The following is a 17,240-nucleotide window of genomic DNA, read 5'->3' as shown; positions in this document are numbered from 1 at the left end:
GCAATCCCGCTCAGGCAGATCGGAGAAGGTTTGCAAATAACTGGAGTCTGCATGTTGGAATCTATGTGAGTCAGTCTGACAGCAACTCATCAGCCCATCAGAACATCTGCTGAATGTAGGTGCTACTGAAATGAAGAGCTCTGTCTCAGACAATGATTAAAAAAATAATTAATCTCAGTTTGAGAAAAAGTTTCATTAGTTTCAATGGAAATGAGCATTTATGAGCCCAAATGTTAAGCAAGACAAATGAAAATTCCTCAGCTGATTATGTGACATAGCGGGCTGTAATGCTGTGGCACAACATGTGATGAGGAAGGACTAAATAAACCAGTGTGTGTCACCATTACCCCCCCCCCCCCCCCCCCCCTTTTTTTTTTTTGAAGAATTGTTGTCGGTCAGCTAATGAACTACAAACACGATGGCAGACTGTCTAAAGCTGTGACGCTGCACGAGTGGAGAGCAGAGGGGCTGAAACACAGCATGAATCAGTGCAATTACACACTGGAGTTTATCATGTAAGGCTGGGCCGGTACACGTCCACAATAATCTACTAAGTCTAAGATGCAGAATGGGTCGGCGACCATAATGTCTCATTGTAATAAAACACTTCATTTGCATAAATAACTAAATTGCAGAAATGCCTGAAAGATAAAATGCATAAAACCAAACATGTCTATTTTTGACGAGTCTGAAAGAAGTCCCGTTTCCTGCCTGTAACGCCTCATTTACATTCATGTCAGTATTATTTTTACTGGGGAAAAAAATAACTCCAGAAACATTTATTTCCATAGTTTAAGAACATGTTTTCACTTCTTGATCACGTTTACAGTTTGTAACACACAGAAGACAAAGAGGGAAACACGAGGAGGGGTTCATCCCGAACAACAAAGCACAAAGGATCATTTTTCAGCTCGAGCAGGTAATCAGAGTGAAATGATGGAGCTCCCAGAGGGAAGTGAGATCAAATCTAACAGAGTCCCAAATCTAATTATTATTGACCTTTAGAACAAAGAGATTACTGGAGGTCAGTATGTACAGTCTCTCATTGGTCGCTCTGAAGCCCAGGATTGGTTTGTCGGAGTCCAGGCTGGCCACCTGTTGCTTGGCAACCTGTCCTACCTGACGGCCCTGCTTCCTGTTGAAGAGGACGGTCTCCACTGGCGAAGGCTGGCGGTAGATGAACGCGCGACGGAGGCACTCGCACAGCGACGCGTAGGAGAAGTTTGGAGCGCAGGTGGCAAACTTCTTATCTCTTTTGGATGCCTGAACATAACCTGGAAAAATAAATGCATAAATGAATGAATAAATAAATAAGACGAGAGACGTGCAGGGAGGGATTTACTTCACACTTCATTAAAAGCATTTTTAGGACTGCCGGGCTCTAAGAGACACGTTAACTCACCAGTCCAGTAACATCAAGGCTGAAAGGCCACCAGTTTATGTGCAGGACAGCACAGTTATGACACGTGCTGACATTAGCTTAAAGTGATCTGATGGCATGTACAGTAACAGCAACCTGTGGAGCTGGTATACTTAATAAACTGCAGAACGGCTCTGAGTCTGGCTCCAAAAACCAGTCAGTTCCACTAAGGGAAAAAAATGGTGGATAAATCCACGTTTTGTCTGCAGTGGAAAACAATAATGCCAGTCAGTAATACTGTTTCAAGAAGTTACAGGAGGAGCTCTGCTGGACGCTGTGGGAGACGGTGAGAGGAAAATACATTTTTGATTTATTTTTTGGGTCTTCCTGGACCAGCAAGCCTGGAAACAGTGCAGGCGCTGAGTGCTGTGGAGTGCTGCGGCACAGCCTGGCTGCTGCCAGCGTGGGCTTGTACACAGAAACTAACACAGGAGGATGTTTTGACATACACACACCGTTCAACAGTAATCCAACATTCTCTGTAAAAGGCACTGTGTGTGTGTGTGTTTAGAAAAAACAAAAATAGCTGGGCATTATAAAGGTTATGAATATTATGTGCAGTTAATCATCTCATCTTCTAAACACTCAAATTTTGCCCTTATGTGCCAAATGCTACAAACTACAGATCACGTATGACATCTACGCTTGTTCAGGAGGGACTTTTCTCACGCCTAGTTAGGCTCAGGGCACCAAGTGCTCCTTTCCCCACCAAATTACACCTGCTGGTCCAGGGACTGAAACTGTCTTGTTACCGGATCAACCTACCTGCTGCTGCTCCCCTCTAACAGCCAACTGTAAAAAGGCTTTTGTCTTTCTGTGGCATCATTTTGCTGCACTAAGCTCCCTGGGCGCAGCTCCAAATCACAGTACTGAATGAAGAGAGGTTTAAAAAGCTAACCTGGAGCAGCAGTGACAAAAGAACAGCTCAGGAAACTAAATGAAAAAAGGACTCAGGTGTATAAGGTGAACCTCAAACATTTCAATCCCCCAGACATTGCTCAGAGATTCATGTTTTTAGAAGGTTATTCAATCCAGAAAGCAGAGGTGCGATCAATGAGCCAGTGAACTAAGTTAGTTAGAAAGAGAAAGCACCGTGGCAGCAAAGATATGTTTACTTAATATTTACATCCACTGAAAAGGTCTCAAGAGATGTAACAGAAAGAAATAGTCAATGATTAATTATGAATGAATGAACCCCAAACTGAGCCTGAGCAGATACTCCTATGAATACAACAGAGTGTCACTGAGCTGTAAACTGTGTACTTGTCAGGGTCACTTCAAGAAGACTAAAGATCTCGGCCAAATGCATAAAACAGGCATTCTATTCATCTTATTTATGAAGCTATTTATAAATGTCAATCACTGTCAGCCTGGGAGATGTGCACGAGCCTGATCTGCACTCCCACAGTTTGCATATCGTCCGTGTAGCTGCAGCAGTGCTGATTACATCTGTCAGTGTGCAGAGCTGCACAGACACACAGCCATTTCAGCCGTGCCGATGAGTTTCCCCAATCCTGGAAAAAAGCTTTCATTACTCATGTAAACCTGTAAACCATCATTTCAGTCATCAGCATCAAATTCCAAAAAGGGAAAATTATTCATTGGAAAACAGATTCCCTATATGATTTCCATTTCTGGAGAAAATTTGGGAAAAAATGTTTGAATGTTACTAAGAGTGATGAATAAATGCACCTTAGACTGGAGAAAATTTAATCACCTCAAAGTGTAAAGCTTACATTTGGTGAGTACATTTTCTTTTTAAGGACTCTTCCACGCCCTCATCAAAGATCCAAATCTATACATTAATGTCGGTTTGATGCACTCATTTCTGCTACGTTACAAGGCTGGTTTTCCCTCTGGGCCTCATTGTTACTCACTGAGGTAATTTCTGAATATATCACCGGGGATCCATCTGCAGTTCAAAATTGGATGATATATTCCAAACAGAAATGGGGAGACTGGTAAAACTGTGTCTTCTGAACAAAAGAGAAATGAAGAAGTCACGGCTGTCAAAGCGCTCCAGCTCTGATGAGAAGAGACGGACGAGAAGATAAATTAAATAAAGTAAGAGACTGAAAGAGATGCAGCTCTGCAAACAGGTGCAATCTCAATTACAGTGCAATAAGCTTTGCACTAGAGACACAGTGGCATAGTTTCTATGAGGTATTTAATGCTAGTACAGGTGATTTCTACTAAATAAAAACAGCTTTAAGATAGTGTGTTTGCATTTCAAACAGTGATATTCCCTCTAACCCTGCCTGTAGCATGAGCTGCCTCATTAAAGATAAAACTATAAGTGGGCCGAGGGTACAGGCTAACCATCATCCCACTTTCTGCCTCTCACGCACAGCTGGAGGCTGTTTAAACATGCCCGAGAAGCGCCTGGGAAACCAGATTCATTCCTCTTGAGTGGAAAATGGGTGTAAGCAGTGCTGTTTGACAACAGAACAATATCTGTTCGGCTTAAAGGAGCTGCAGCGAGTTATCGTGAAAGATGTGGCTCAGACTGTAAACTCAGAAGCTGCCAAAGATTCACTGCCAATGTATCAAGATTCAATGTAAAAACTAAACACACAGGATCTTCAGTTTTCATGAATTTGTCCTTTTTCCTCGTTCTTAGTATCAGGATCAACTTAGACTACCTCCTCTTTGTGTAAAACAAATACTAAAGAATTTATTAGGACCAAGCAAACATTTTGATTTTGAATGATTATCAGTTGTTACTTTTGCTTCTTTGTCAACATCGAGTCATGTTCACAAAAGCGTTCCAAAAGTGAAACCTGAACCAGCACTGCAGACGTTATCTCAGTCCGAGATGCTTCTTCAGTGCAGCCTGGATGTTGTTGTTGGACCTTCAAGAGAAAATCTGTGTTCAAAAATTGTTTCCTGCAGTCTCTTTATTGATTTGAATATAATGAAATTAAAAAAAATAAATTCAGCCTTGTGACCTCTGCCTTCTGGACCCTTTTTTTTCCTGCTGAGCTAATTCACTGGGTTTATGATGCTGACATTGAGAACAGAGAGGTGATGGCTGTAACAGTCTAATGTGTTGTTTCGCACTGGTAGTAGATGATGCAGGCAGAGCGTCAAACACAGGAAAAGTATAGAATATCCAGTCAATGTTCAAAATAAAAAAAAGTCTCAAATCCTTCCACATCTCACTGTATTCTTTCCAGTGCCCGGAGAGTCCACGAAAGACCTCAGAACACATTTTTAGCCAATTTGCTTTATGATGTCATTTATTGTCATGTCGGAAGTGCTCGTTACAAGACTGAGGCCACAAAGGGATGCGTCTGGTTAGCGACAGCACTCACAAAAGGCTGTGGCTGATGCTCAGAAAACTTTCCCCCCACCCTCACAGAACTGGCACCGGCAGTCTCGGATGCTGAGACGAGCCAGGTGGGATGTAAGGATTCGTGCTGTGGACGGGAGCTGACTACCATCTGCAGCCTGGGACAGAAACTGAACGTCATCAGATCTGGATACGTTCTCTCCAGTGTTTGTGCAGTTCTGATGTGTCTGTGCCCCCCCACGCTCACAAATTTCTATTGTTGGCCAACAAGAATGGAGCCCGATGTGGTCTTCTTCTGCTAGCTCAGCCCATCTGTCTCCAGGCTTCGGCTCAGCACGGATGAAGAGTTTTCCTCTCATCTTTTCACCAACAAAGCATTTCTTTGTGCTGAACTGCCCCTTATTGTGTTCTATATAATCCCACATTAACTTTACAGACTCTTGTGGTAAACAACAAATAAGCATTCTGAGTCTGCCACCAACAATCCTCAGAGATTTTACCTTCACTCAGACGTCTGATGTGAGCATTAACTCCTGACCTTCATATGCATTACAGTGTTGCCACATCGGATAATTGTACAGGTGTTCCTTATGTCTTTGATTTTAATGAGTCCATATTGATTAAAATATGTCATTTCTTTAAACTCTTACCCAAAGCATTGAATGTGGCAACGTGCTCCCACATGTTACCAGGCTGGGTGGGACGGGGCTGCCAAACCAGAGCGTCCACATCATGTCGGAGGCAGAGGCACGGCATTTCTGACGGGTCCACGTCAACTGTGAATAGGTACTGATGACTCCCCAGATTCACCTGGAGAGACACGAACAGGAGGGTTTTTACGGTGGTGTCCTGTAAAAATTATTTTTGAAGGGTATCCTTTTGTTACACAGAGTGAGGAGAGGTAGAGCGATGACCTCTGAGCTGGTTGGGGATCAGCAGCAGAGACCGAGGATGTGACAGAAGTGATTTCCTCCACTGCACGAAGCAACTAAAACACATTGCATGAAATGCTGTTCCCTTTATTTGTTTTCTAACGACAGTTTATCAGAATTGTTTGTATTTGCCTCACATTCAGTTCTGATAAATGTGCTTGTCCTAACTCTGTGTGGTTTGCTGCTTTTCTAGTGCGACTCCATTTGTTCTGGAGAGAAAACTACTGCTGTTGTGACATAATCGCTCCTCGCTATCTGACTGTTCACACCGATTCCTCACTTGGCAAAAACCGCCAGCGTGTCTCAGAGTCTGTCAGGCGGCCGGCGTTGTCCTCCCCATCTCAATACACTTTTGACAGGCATTCAAAACTCCACATAAACCAGCTGATAAGCTGCTGGATGACTGCAGCAAACAATGACAAGCCATTTAGCAAGCCGTCATCTCTCCTCGCTAAAACTCATTTTCCTGCCACTTGTGTTTGACTTGGAGTGTGAGGCTTTGGTACAGCCTCTGTGTGTGTTTGTGTGTGGGAGGTGAGCGACAGCGATGCCACTGACTGCCCCGTGTCAGGACTTGGGAATAAAAATCAAACAGTGGAAATAAAAAATACGTGCACCGAATTAAATCGACTTGCATCAGAAGTTTGTAGAGAAGGTTGAGTGAATGCAGGTTTCATTAGCTCAAAGGTTAATGCAAGTGATCTCATTGATTAGTTCCCCTCTTTACTTTGCACATCAATCAGTAAAATCAGCTGTTCTGAGTACTGAAGTCTGGCATTTCCCTTAAAGGTCGGGGCAAAACTTTCAATATATAAAATGCCACTTCCTCCAAATGTAAAACCAGATTTCTGACATTGTTCAAACAGATTTTGTTTTAAATGCTATGATTGATTGTTTTTATCTCCCTCTTTGTGACGGGGAGCCTTTTGTGCCTCAGTGATCCCACAGAGCTACGTCAGCAGGGGCTTTAGCCCCACCGAGCCGGGCAGGTCACAGGTAGAGGTCAGATCAATCAGAACCTTATGCAGCAGGCTGGACGTTGGTTGGGCATGGGGCCAGAAACCTCATCTGGTAAACCGCTGAATGCTACTGCCATGGATCGTGTCGTAGGTGTAAGCCAACCAGCTGTCACCATGACTACTTCTGATGAAAACCTTCAACAGGAAGTCAGAGGAACGACAGACTGCTCAGGCTCCAAACTACCACTGCTGCAGCGCTATCAAATAAACTACTGAGCTCTATTCTGGCCCTGTATTAGGAACGGGTGACACTGGTTCTGGTGACTGTACCAATATCAAGGGATCGTTTTATAAATAAAGCAGACAAAAAAATAGAAAAGCTCATTATTATTTTTTGATTTATTTATTTTTTATTCCTGAACAGAAAATTAATTTTAGTGGTGACTGTTGTTTTTGTGTTTTTATAGAAGTCTAATAAATTTGGTAAGCGCTGCAGCTAAACCTGCTGTTAAAAACCACAAAGATGCTAAAAAAGGGAATCAAGGACCCGTCAGACTTTATATCCTTTTATCCTTTCAGCTGACACATTTATCCCCACTAATTAAAGGTAGGCTTCATCATTCATTGCTGTATGTGAACAAGGTCGACTGTGTTTGTGGCTCTCAGGCTGATATATTTACAGCTTACATTCTCTTAATGCTGAAAGTGAGAAATAATGTGTATCTGTCTGCACCTGGAAAAGTGGTAACACTGTCCTCCTCCTGAAGAAAGGAAAATGACTCTCTCTAGTTATCTTACATTGGACACACAGCAGCAGCGTGTGCAGTGGCTCAGATATGAATGGAAGAGCTGCTCATAGTGGGTGTTTATAGATTCTTGTAAAATCTTATGACCATTAAAATTCAACGAAGGGGAGAGAAGATACCACTTTAACTAGTAATTTGATATCTGTGCTACCTGTACTAAGAATTAAATTACCTGATAAAATAAAATTAGTTTCTGAAAAACACCTGAAGGAGACTTTAGGCTTATTTTGTTGTTCTTCTCTCACTGAGAGACTGAGCATGTTTACTGCACGTATAACAACCTGCGTGTGTCTGAGGCCTTGGAAATGAAACCATTTCCTGAATACTAATATTCTGTTGTTAGTTTCTAGAAAAAAAACTCAAAGAAAAAAACAATCATGAGCGTTTTATCTCATTATTTTCTCAAACACCTTTCTCTGCAGGGGGGGGGGGGGGGGGGGGGGTCAGGTCTCACCTTACAAGCTGTGGCAATCAGAAAGTAAACAGAGTGATACTAACAAGATTATAGAAATCATAATTGTATTTGTATTGTATCCTACTACAAAGCCTTTATTGAATGAGGAGGATTTAAATGCCAGCAGCAGACAGGAGCACTGGATTATCCTCCTGAATCCAGAATTCCTCCTAATTCCTGTGTTACCTTTAACACAGAGATGCACTATTCACAACTGAGAGTGAGTTAAACAAATGCAGAAGGACAGGCTCAGCTCTTAGAGGAACAGAGGGGCTTTTTTGTGGATTCCCTGTCTGTCAGTAGGAGAGCTTAAATCTAATGCAGCAACAGTTTAGGACTGAGCGAGGTGAACGTCTCACTGCGTTCTACCTTTCTTTCTTCCCTCGACTCAGTTCTTTCTGCACTGTCACAGAATAAAAGTCGTAAATGTGGCATCAAAGCCGGTGAATACAATAAAGAACTGGGAGTCAGACAATACATACTGCTACAATGGACCTGCAGGGTATTTAAGTAGGAGTGAAGAGGGTGCACCTGATGCCGTGCATGTGTGCACCATTCAGGATCAAATGAATTTAAAAAGTGTGTGTGTTAATGTCTTAGCAAACAACTAAACAACCAATACAGATGTCTAGTTTAATCATGTGTTATTTCTAGGTTAAACTACTGAACCTTTGTTTTATCATGATGTCACCAGTTCTGTGAAAAGCCTTTAAAATATGTGCTCCAACACACATGCTGCAAAGAGACAACAAAGAGATCATATTTCTCCATTTAACCTTCCCTTCATTGACTTACTGTAAAATCCAGAATACAAGATAAAACCCTTAACGACCAATCACCTTCATATCTTACATATTTCAGTACCATATTATGGCAGGAGAGCAGACCACAAGCTCCAGCTGTCAGGTTCCTCCTCTGTGGAACCAGCTGGTTCTCATTGCTGGGGTGTCAATTAGTTTCATTTGTCAAAACTGCGATTGTGGCTCATTTACACACAAGGTTTCCCTTTGCATCACTCCAAATTTACCACTCACTCCCAACTTTCAAAGAGATGTTTTGCTCCAAACAATGACCCTTTTCTTATCCATGTACTTACTGCCAACATTTAATATGAACACAAAACAACTCAGAGGTCCCTATGGATGAAGACCACAGCATGTATATCACGGCTGATATACGTGACACTTAAGACTCTATAATGTTATCTCTCACAAGCCATTACCACTGCTGCTGGTGCATCAAGGCACCAATGCCAAAGGAAACCTTGTGCATAGTGAGGAGATGTAGGTGGCATCATGCAAAACATTATATTATGTCCCAAGATTAGAACACTTTAGTGGAACCATCCCATTAACTTTGGCATTAACATCTGGTCTTCTCTCTCCAGTAACTCGTCCCATTTCTTCTCTCTTCGCCTGAACTGAGCGGTACCACAGGCACTGTGTCTGCAGTCAGCACCCACAACCTGCCCAGTGTGGGTTTGTCGTTGCACAGCGCTCATCTTTTCACTCCAAATAACCAACAGCCGCCCACCCTGAGCTTGGTTCTGTCTAAAAGAGCTTTTCCTAACACCCACTGCTGCTTCCTTAACCCTTTGAGGTCTCAGTCACCCTGAACCGAACCCCAACCCTAGGTAATCAAATATATCTCATTTTTGTTTTTATTTAATTGCTCTCTGGAGTTTTGACAATCAGAGAACAAAGAAAATTCAACTGACGCACAACAAAAATGTGTTTACATATTTCCAAAAAATGAGTCCATTTTGTCTTTGTCTAAAATACAGAGTTGGGTTAGGGTTACCACCTATGACTTACTGTTCGGGTTTTTCCTCTATAATTCTCTAGGCTCTTTATTTTAATTCAATTCAGTATTTAATCATAAGTGTTTAGCATTATAAAGGAAATATTTTGGAGCAAATATTGCTTGAAAACCTGAAATGATTCAATGCCAAAATATCTTTTGATGACATTTTAATTTACTGGATAAAATACCTGCTTCTATTTTTTCCATTTTTAATAAAAATATTTTTATCCTGAACTTTTATTCTTGACAGTGAAAACATTAAGTTCATGAACATTTCAGCTGCAGCCCAGTGCTCAATTTCTTTGTTTCATTTCAAGAGAAAGACCAAAATGTGGTTCAAAAGACTCAGAAACCATTTTTTTCTAGCTATTATTTGGAGGTTGTATAATCAGTGCATAACACAAGGTACTACATCTGAAGCCTGTATGCTCAGTAATTACTCATACCTGCTCACAATTTCAACAGAAAACCCTGTCGGCAGAAGCTGTTTTCGTTTTAATCAAATAGTTTACAGATGATGATGACAGGAAGTGACAGTCTGCTGTTACAGAAGAAGAAACAAATGCATCTGTACGCAGAGGCCAGATGTCTGAAATGCCAGCTCCTCGTCATCACTGCTGCCGTCACGCTCCTGGAAGGCTGCCACTCCCTCGCCTTTACCGAGGGAGGACAAAGTGTTCTGTATTTACACTCGATCTGAGCTTTAGCTTTTAAAAAGCATCCGAGTGTCTTGATTGACTGTAACGTTGCCAGCAGCACCAAAGAACAGTCAGACATTATGACCTTCTGTTACAGCCACTGTGTAAAGTCAAAGTGTGTGACTCCACCAGCCTACCTTCTTACAGATATCATATTTTATTAATTTCAGTGCTTTGAGTCAAAGGATGGCAAACACATTATTTTAAAGCCAGAGTGACGTACTGTTCACTGAGTTTAGAAAAATGTTATTACAGTTAACTAAAACTAAACTAGGTCAGAAAATAACATGTTACTGAAAATAACTAAATTATATCACAAAGCCCCATAAAATCAACTACATCAGAAAAACTGAAAAATAATCTTTAGTTTTAGTCTGAGCCTCGTCTCCTAAAGTGATCCGGTGCGTTCCAGTTGTTAAAAAAAAAAAAAAAGAACCTGAACCCACCAAACCCGCTCTGGAATCCGACTGAAATAAAATAAAATAAAAACAGAGAAAATGATGAAAAACACCAAACGATAATAAGTGTGGTTCAGTGAAGCTCTCTGCTGTAAGGTGACTAGCTCGTGGAATCACACCTGTCCTGGTTGACAATGCAACACCTGAAAAGAGGCCAGCTTCACACCACGTTTGTATCTTCACACTCTGAAATCAAGTACTGCTACATCGTCACTCGAGCCGATTCAAATAAAAAGAGAACTTTCACAAGAGCTACAAAACTTAACCAGACCTCAAACTATTTCTTTATTTGAACAACGTCATCACATCTGCCTCCATCTCACTAACATCCTGCTCTGTCACACCAACCCTCTGCATGTCCTCCATGAACCTCCTTTGACATCTTCTGGTTTGCCTCCTGCCTGGAAGCTCCATCTTCAGCTTCCTTTGTCCAATATACCCACCATCCCTCCTCTGCACATGTTCCAACCATCACAGCCTTGCCTCTCTAACTTTGACCAGCCACAGTCACTACATTTAGAGTCCCTGCTTTCACCTCCACACTCCTGCTTTTCCTCATCTCTCACTGCCTCCTAGCCTTCCCCCTCTCTTCTTCCATTGTCTTCAGCCAGCAATAGCACAGTTTCCACCAGCACCCTGTTGACCAACAGGATCCAGGCAGTCGTTAACCCTCCTTGATTTGGACAAGATTTAAAGCCACAGTCTTGCCTCACCACACTGCTACAGTGGATTTTAAGTCAAACAACAAAGTCCAGACTTTCAGCCTCAATTTGAGGGGTTTAACAAAAGTATTGCATTGACCATTTAGGAATTACAGCCTTTGTTAGACACAGTCTCACATTTTCAGAGCCTCAAATGTAACTGGACAAACTAGTTTAAGGACTGCTTTCAATATTTGAGGTCAATGGCTGCCTGAAGTCAAGAACCTATGGACATCAAATGTGTTTCCTTCCTCGAGATGTTCTGCTGGGCCTTAATTGAAGCCATCTTCAGTTGCTGCTTATTTGTGATTCTCTGCATTCAGGGTGGGCAAGATTAGACGTGGGTACATCAGAGGGACACTTCAGGTTGAGACAAAGTTAGAGAAGCATGGCTGAGATGGTTTGGACATGTGCAGAGGAGGGATGGTGGATCTACTGGGCAAAGGATGCTGAAAATGGAGCTGCCGGGCAGGAGGAAAAGAGGAAGACTGCAGAGAAGATTCATGGACGTAGTGAAGGTTACACACAGAGGGTTGGTGTGGCAGAGGAGGATGCTACAGTGAGATGGAGGCAGATGCGATGATGTCCTTCAAATAAAGAAATAGTTTTGAGGTCTAAGTTAGGTTTTGTAAAAGTTACTCACAAGAGCAGCATCTGCAGAAATCTGCTAGTTTCTGAACATTTTTGCAATTCCACGCCTGAGTTCCCTTCCAGACATAAAGTCATAACTGTGTTACATTCAGAGGTCAATCTGTCAGTAATAACTACCTCATCCAAGCAGGAAATTACAGGTAAATTTAACAGCAGCTAGAAGAACTGTGAACAGACAAAGAGCTGACAGACTGCCATCAATAAACAAACTTTTTTCACAGTAAAATCACAGATTTTGTCTGCAAAACATCCAGTCAAAGAAAATCCAAATATACAGTATCTAATAATTTAAATGTATGAAAACATTTAACTGCAATCATTATTTTTTTAAGTAAGAAATCACATCATAGAAAACTTTCTGATCCTGCTGTACAGCTACATGATGCACAGACACACAGATGCTGTAAAATCCATTACAGACATGGCGAGTAGATGTGACTCACAGCCCCCTCTCTGGGGAACACACACAAAAACCAGTCTTCATCTTTTCAGCTGGGATCAGAACCGCAGACAAGCACATAGCCAAAGGTGGCAAATTAGTAGGAGGAGCCCAAATTTGAGGCTTTCTGAAAAAGGTCAGCTATCCTAGTGGGCGGGCAGGCGGCTGAAGCATTAAGGTGGATAAAATGAGGTGTGGAGCTGAAGAATGGAAAGGTAAGGCTTTTCCTGGATGAGATCCTGTACAGATGGACACACTCAAACATCCACACACGTACACAAACACATGCACGCAGGGCTATACACTCACATGTTCATACACATGCAAGAAACAGCTTTAGCCTTCCTCCAAAAGGCTGATGGAACAGAAACAACTACAATCCAACTAATTGAAGGGCTGCAGGTTGCCCGGCTGTAGTATCTGCAGAGTAAATCAAGGGAGACGCGTGAAAGGGCTTTTATTCACATTTAGCCCCTTCATCACAGTCTGAGCAGAAACACTGCACTGTATGTTCAATGGTTGTTATTAGCCTTTAATTAAATAATGAGAGGGTTCATTTTTGACTGTTTTTGAGATGGGGAATTTTTCATTATAAACAGGAATTATTTCGCCCAAACGAAACAGAGAAAGCTGAATGAGGAATATCACTGGCGGATGTACTAACATTGGTCTAATATTCACACATGAATAGAGCTTTTACAATCAGGCATATGAAGTATCCGTGCTGGTGGAAGAAAAACATCCAGTTATGTTCCTTCAGGAGTGAGGCTGAAACTGTTGCTTTTACAAACGCGTCATTGAGTAGAGTGTGTAACAGGATGTTTGGGGGGTTTTTGATACAGCTGAAAGCATACCTGGCAAGTCCTTAAAATACAAATGCAAAATCCATTAAATCTTTGCTTTTCATATCAACTGTGAACCTGTATTTTTCAAACTAAAATAGATCTTGTTCCAAAGAAACTGCAAACTGTGACGTGCGAGTTTCACCTTGGGGCAAACGATAGAAAAAGACAGTTGTTAGTTCTGCTTCATGCAAACTGAATGCTTTAAAGAAACTAAAAGACTGCAAATAATACAGGGCTGATAATCCTCTGCACAGCTTTTGTGAACCTTCTTCTGCTGAAGACTGCAGTAGAAACAATATTAACACAGGAAATAATAAAAGTCCCTTAATTGGGAATTTGTCTTTTTGAAAATGTTCCAAAAACGTTAGTAATCTCCAACCAAGACCAGATTTATTTTAGAAAAAAATCTGTGACAAGCAACATAAACACTAATAAATGCAGCCATAAAAGGACGGGGTTGGCAACCACTGCAAGTAAATGAAAAGGATATATTCTCTGACTAGTTGGCCAATGAAATAAGTCACAAAGAGGTATTTGTTACTGCACCGAAAATTTCCTTGTGATTGTTTTGGTTGCTAGCACATGTCGCGGATGTCCAAAGATTGCATGGAAGATGCTGACGTGTCTGCAAACACTTGCCAACTGCTCTCTGAGTGCTGGTGAAACTGAAAACAGGAAACGAGACAGTTTGCCTTCAAAGTAAAAGCTGTACATTGGTGAGGCACAACTTTTACTCTAAAAATGAACATTCTGCTGATTCTGCTTGCATCACACTTCTTCAAGTTTTCCTGCTGCTCGAGTGTTTGCAGACCAGTCTGAATTTTCCATTTTCCAATCTGCTGGTGACAAAAACAATCACAGAAACGCTTTTGGTGCAGCACCCTCTTTACGACTGATTTCACCTGGCAACCTTCAGCAACCAACTGCCATCCAGATCCCAAAAATTTATGGTAATTTTTATGTTAATAAAAAGATAGCCAGTACTGTAGACTTTATAAATTGTAAAACCCACCAGCAGTGCCTACATGGCCCACCAGCCCATGGCAACATTTCTTTCTAACTGATATTAAGACACGAAGCAGCAACAGCAGAGACTTTTCCCACATACACGATAATAATAAACACAAAACTACTCACTAAAAATCAACCTACTAATATGTGCATTTTTCCTGTGTGGATCCCACATGCTTGCTCCCTAAATTGGTACTAAGTGCTAATTAGCCAACACATCAACATACCACAGTGAGCATGGTAAACATTGCACCTGCTAAGTATAATGAGTTTAGCCTTTAACTCAGTGCGCTTAAGTACAGCCAATAGTGAGACTGTACACCGTGCAGCTTGTTGGCTATTTGAAAGGATAATTATTGCAACTACTACTATAAATCCAGTGTGGCTTTTTGCTTAAAATGCTAAAATTGATCCTCCCCACAGACCGTCTGGGTTTCTGACAAAAGGCGCCCGACCGATGTAAAGTGTTTTATATTCAGTGGATAGATGCTATCAATCTCTGTCCACACTTTTGCCCATACAAAAGGGAAAAAGTCAATATGTGGCTCAGCTGTGATCTGAACAACAATAAAAAATCCCCTGAAACAACCAGAAAAATAACAGGAAATAAAAGCAAAGACCTCAGACATCAGAAAGCAGATCTGCACTTCGATGCAGCACATGAGATCAGATCCATTTTTCAGCACCTCTAACCCCCTGACCCTCCAGCGTGGAGCCATGTTGGTCCTTGATGAATTTATTCTCCACACGAAGGTTTATAAAAATAACCATCAGGCGCAACGTTTCACCTTCTTACTATTCATGTCACGAGGACGAGTGATGAAGTAGGTGTGCCTGATCTTCTTCGCCGGGCCTGTGTGGCGCTCTCTGATCAAGTGGTTTGCTAAAGGGCAATGCCAACAACAGCCTGCTCACTGGGGCAGAGGCTGAATATAAACACGCTCTCACAAAGCATCAGGTAGCTAACAGTGTGCTTGAGGGAAATAACGGATGGACAGAGGTGACAGATTGGCTGGAAATGTTAAATCTGAGGGCTCAGAACTGAAAGGTTGGAGACTCAAAGTGTTTACTGCTGAAGAAGAAGAGGAATACTCACCACCTGAGTGGGCTTGAGTGACTGCTCATCAAAGTGTGTGAGGCTGGAGCTGTCTTCTGGAAACCTATCGCAGTCCTCCAGCTCCTGAGAGTTACACGGGGGCTTGTCCCTGTCAGGGTTTCCGTTCTGGACCAAAAGGAGAACATGCAGAGACTGCAGTTATGCTTGCTTTGCATCAATTAACATGTAAAAGGCTGCGCTGGCACGAAGAGCCTCGAGTGGACTCAGATGATACTAATGAAGTGCAAGGATTAGGGAGGGGGGGGTGGCTAAAAAAATTCTACTGAACAGGCAACTGTGAGCGACTCGAAAACTGGAGAGCCACAATGTGTACGAGTTGTCTGGAGGAAGCAGGCTCAGAGCAGCTGAAGGGGAAAGGAGCAGAGAGGGGAGGCCACAGAGGAGGTGGGGATGTTAAAAGTAATAAGAAATGAAAGGAAGGTCATGAGAAAAACCTCCAAAGAAAGCAAAGCCAATGTTCTGCTTGATGAAAGCTGAGTAATATTTCAAACACATACTGCTGAGTGATTCAGCCACACAGAGGCTTGGATGATATGAATGGTATACACTGAGAATATCAACTGTTAAAGAATTTCCCACACTGTTTACACCAAAATGCCCCATCTATTTATTATGCATTTTATATATATAGCATATGCTGTATTAAAGCATTAAAAGGCGATTTTGGCAAATGAGAGAAAATATCAGCATTCAGTATTGATGGGTTTGTAGGACTGTGGTTATAAAGTGAGGAATAACTTAATTATCAGGAGAATAAAAACATGCCTTGTTATTGTATTTATCAACAACTTCTCAATTTAGTTTTTGGATAAATGAACTATTTCACAACAGGATTCCTTGATCTCAGCCACTTCCTCGATCTACTGATGGTACGTCCCACACAGGGGCTTGGTCTTCCGTGCTCCTCCTCCTGTTCCTCATTACCGTCTGTCTTCAGATGCCCGAGGCATTCTTGGAGCAGCTCATCTCGCGGGACCATCTTACTCCTTAGTCCGTGTTCCATCCTGGCTCTGATATTCAGTAATCCTCACCCTCCCTCTTTCCGTTGCACGTGGAGCCTTAGGATACTGCAGGTTTTTGTGTCTCGACATCAGTGGCATCCATGTCCTCCTGTACCCAGTTTATTATTCCAGCTGGATATCTATGACAGGTAGGCTGCATGTATTTATAGCTCAGATCTTACTCCTACCATGGAGGTGGCTTTTCTGCACCTGCCTTACCTTCTGGAGGTATTTGGCTGGGGTTGACCTTTTTTGCATCTTCATCATGGTTCCTGTTGACCTGTGGGATACCTGAGGACTTGTAGCTGTCCTTTATGTCCACTATCCTGCCTTATAGCAACTCCACCCCTTCAACCTCTATCACCTGCAACCATTTGGCCACATTTATCCAGTCCAAATGACCAGTATCCTTGCTGTAGACCCTGGTGAGGTGGATCAGTGATTTGATGTCTTGCTTATTTTTGACCTACAACTTGATGTCATCCACGTGACTAACGGTCACTCCCCTTCTGAATCTATATCAGTATCCACTCTTTGTGATGAGCTGCAGAACAGCAGCAGGGACTGTGCATCACTTCAGTATATTCCACACTTGACTGTGACTTGTTTGATTCCCTTGGAGTTCCAGTGTTGTCTTCTACAGTTCCACTGAG

General features: G+C 42.1%; 1 protein-coding gene across 1 annotated transcript in view; it reads right to left on the bottom strand.

Moving 5' to 3' along the window:
- Window positions 1-764: 764 nt before the first annotated feature.
- Window positions 765-17,240, bottom strand: part of nudcd1 (NudC domain containing 1) — a 42,543-nt gene continuing 26,067 nt past the window's right edge. Inside the window, exons 8-10 of the mRNA XM_030741687.1 lie at window positions 15,566-15,691; window positions 5,363-5,522; window positions 765-1,274 (exon numbers count right to left, since the gene is read on the bottom strand). Coding sequence (XP_030597547.1) covers window positions 985-1,274; window positions 5,363-5,522; window positions 15,566-15,691 — 576 coding nt within the window. The 3' untranslated portion in view covers window positions 765-984. The remainder of the gene's footprint in view (window positions 1,275-5,362; window positions 5,523-15,565; window positions 15,692-17,240) is intronic.

The sequence above is a fragment of the Archocentrus centrarchus genome, chromosome 11 (assembly GCF_007364275.1).
Source record: "Archocentrus centrarchus isolate MPI-CPG fArcCen1 chromosome 11, fArcCen1, whole genome shotgun sequence".
Classification (NCBI taxonomy): domain Eukaryota; kingdom Metazoa; phylum Chordata; class Actinopteri; order Cichliformes; family Cichlidae; genus Archocentrus; species Archocentrus centrarchus.
This window is presented reverse-complemented; position numbering and strand designations above follow the sequence as displayed.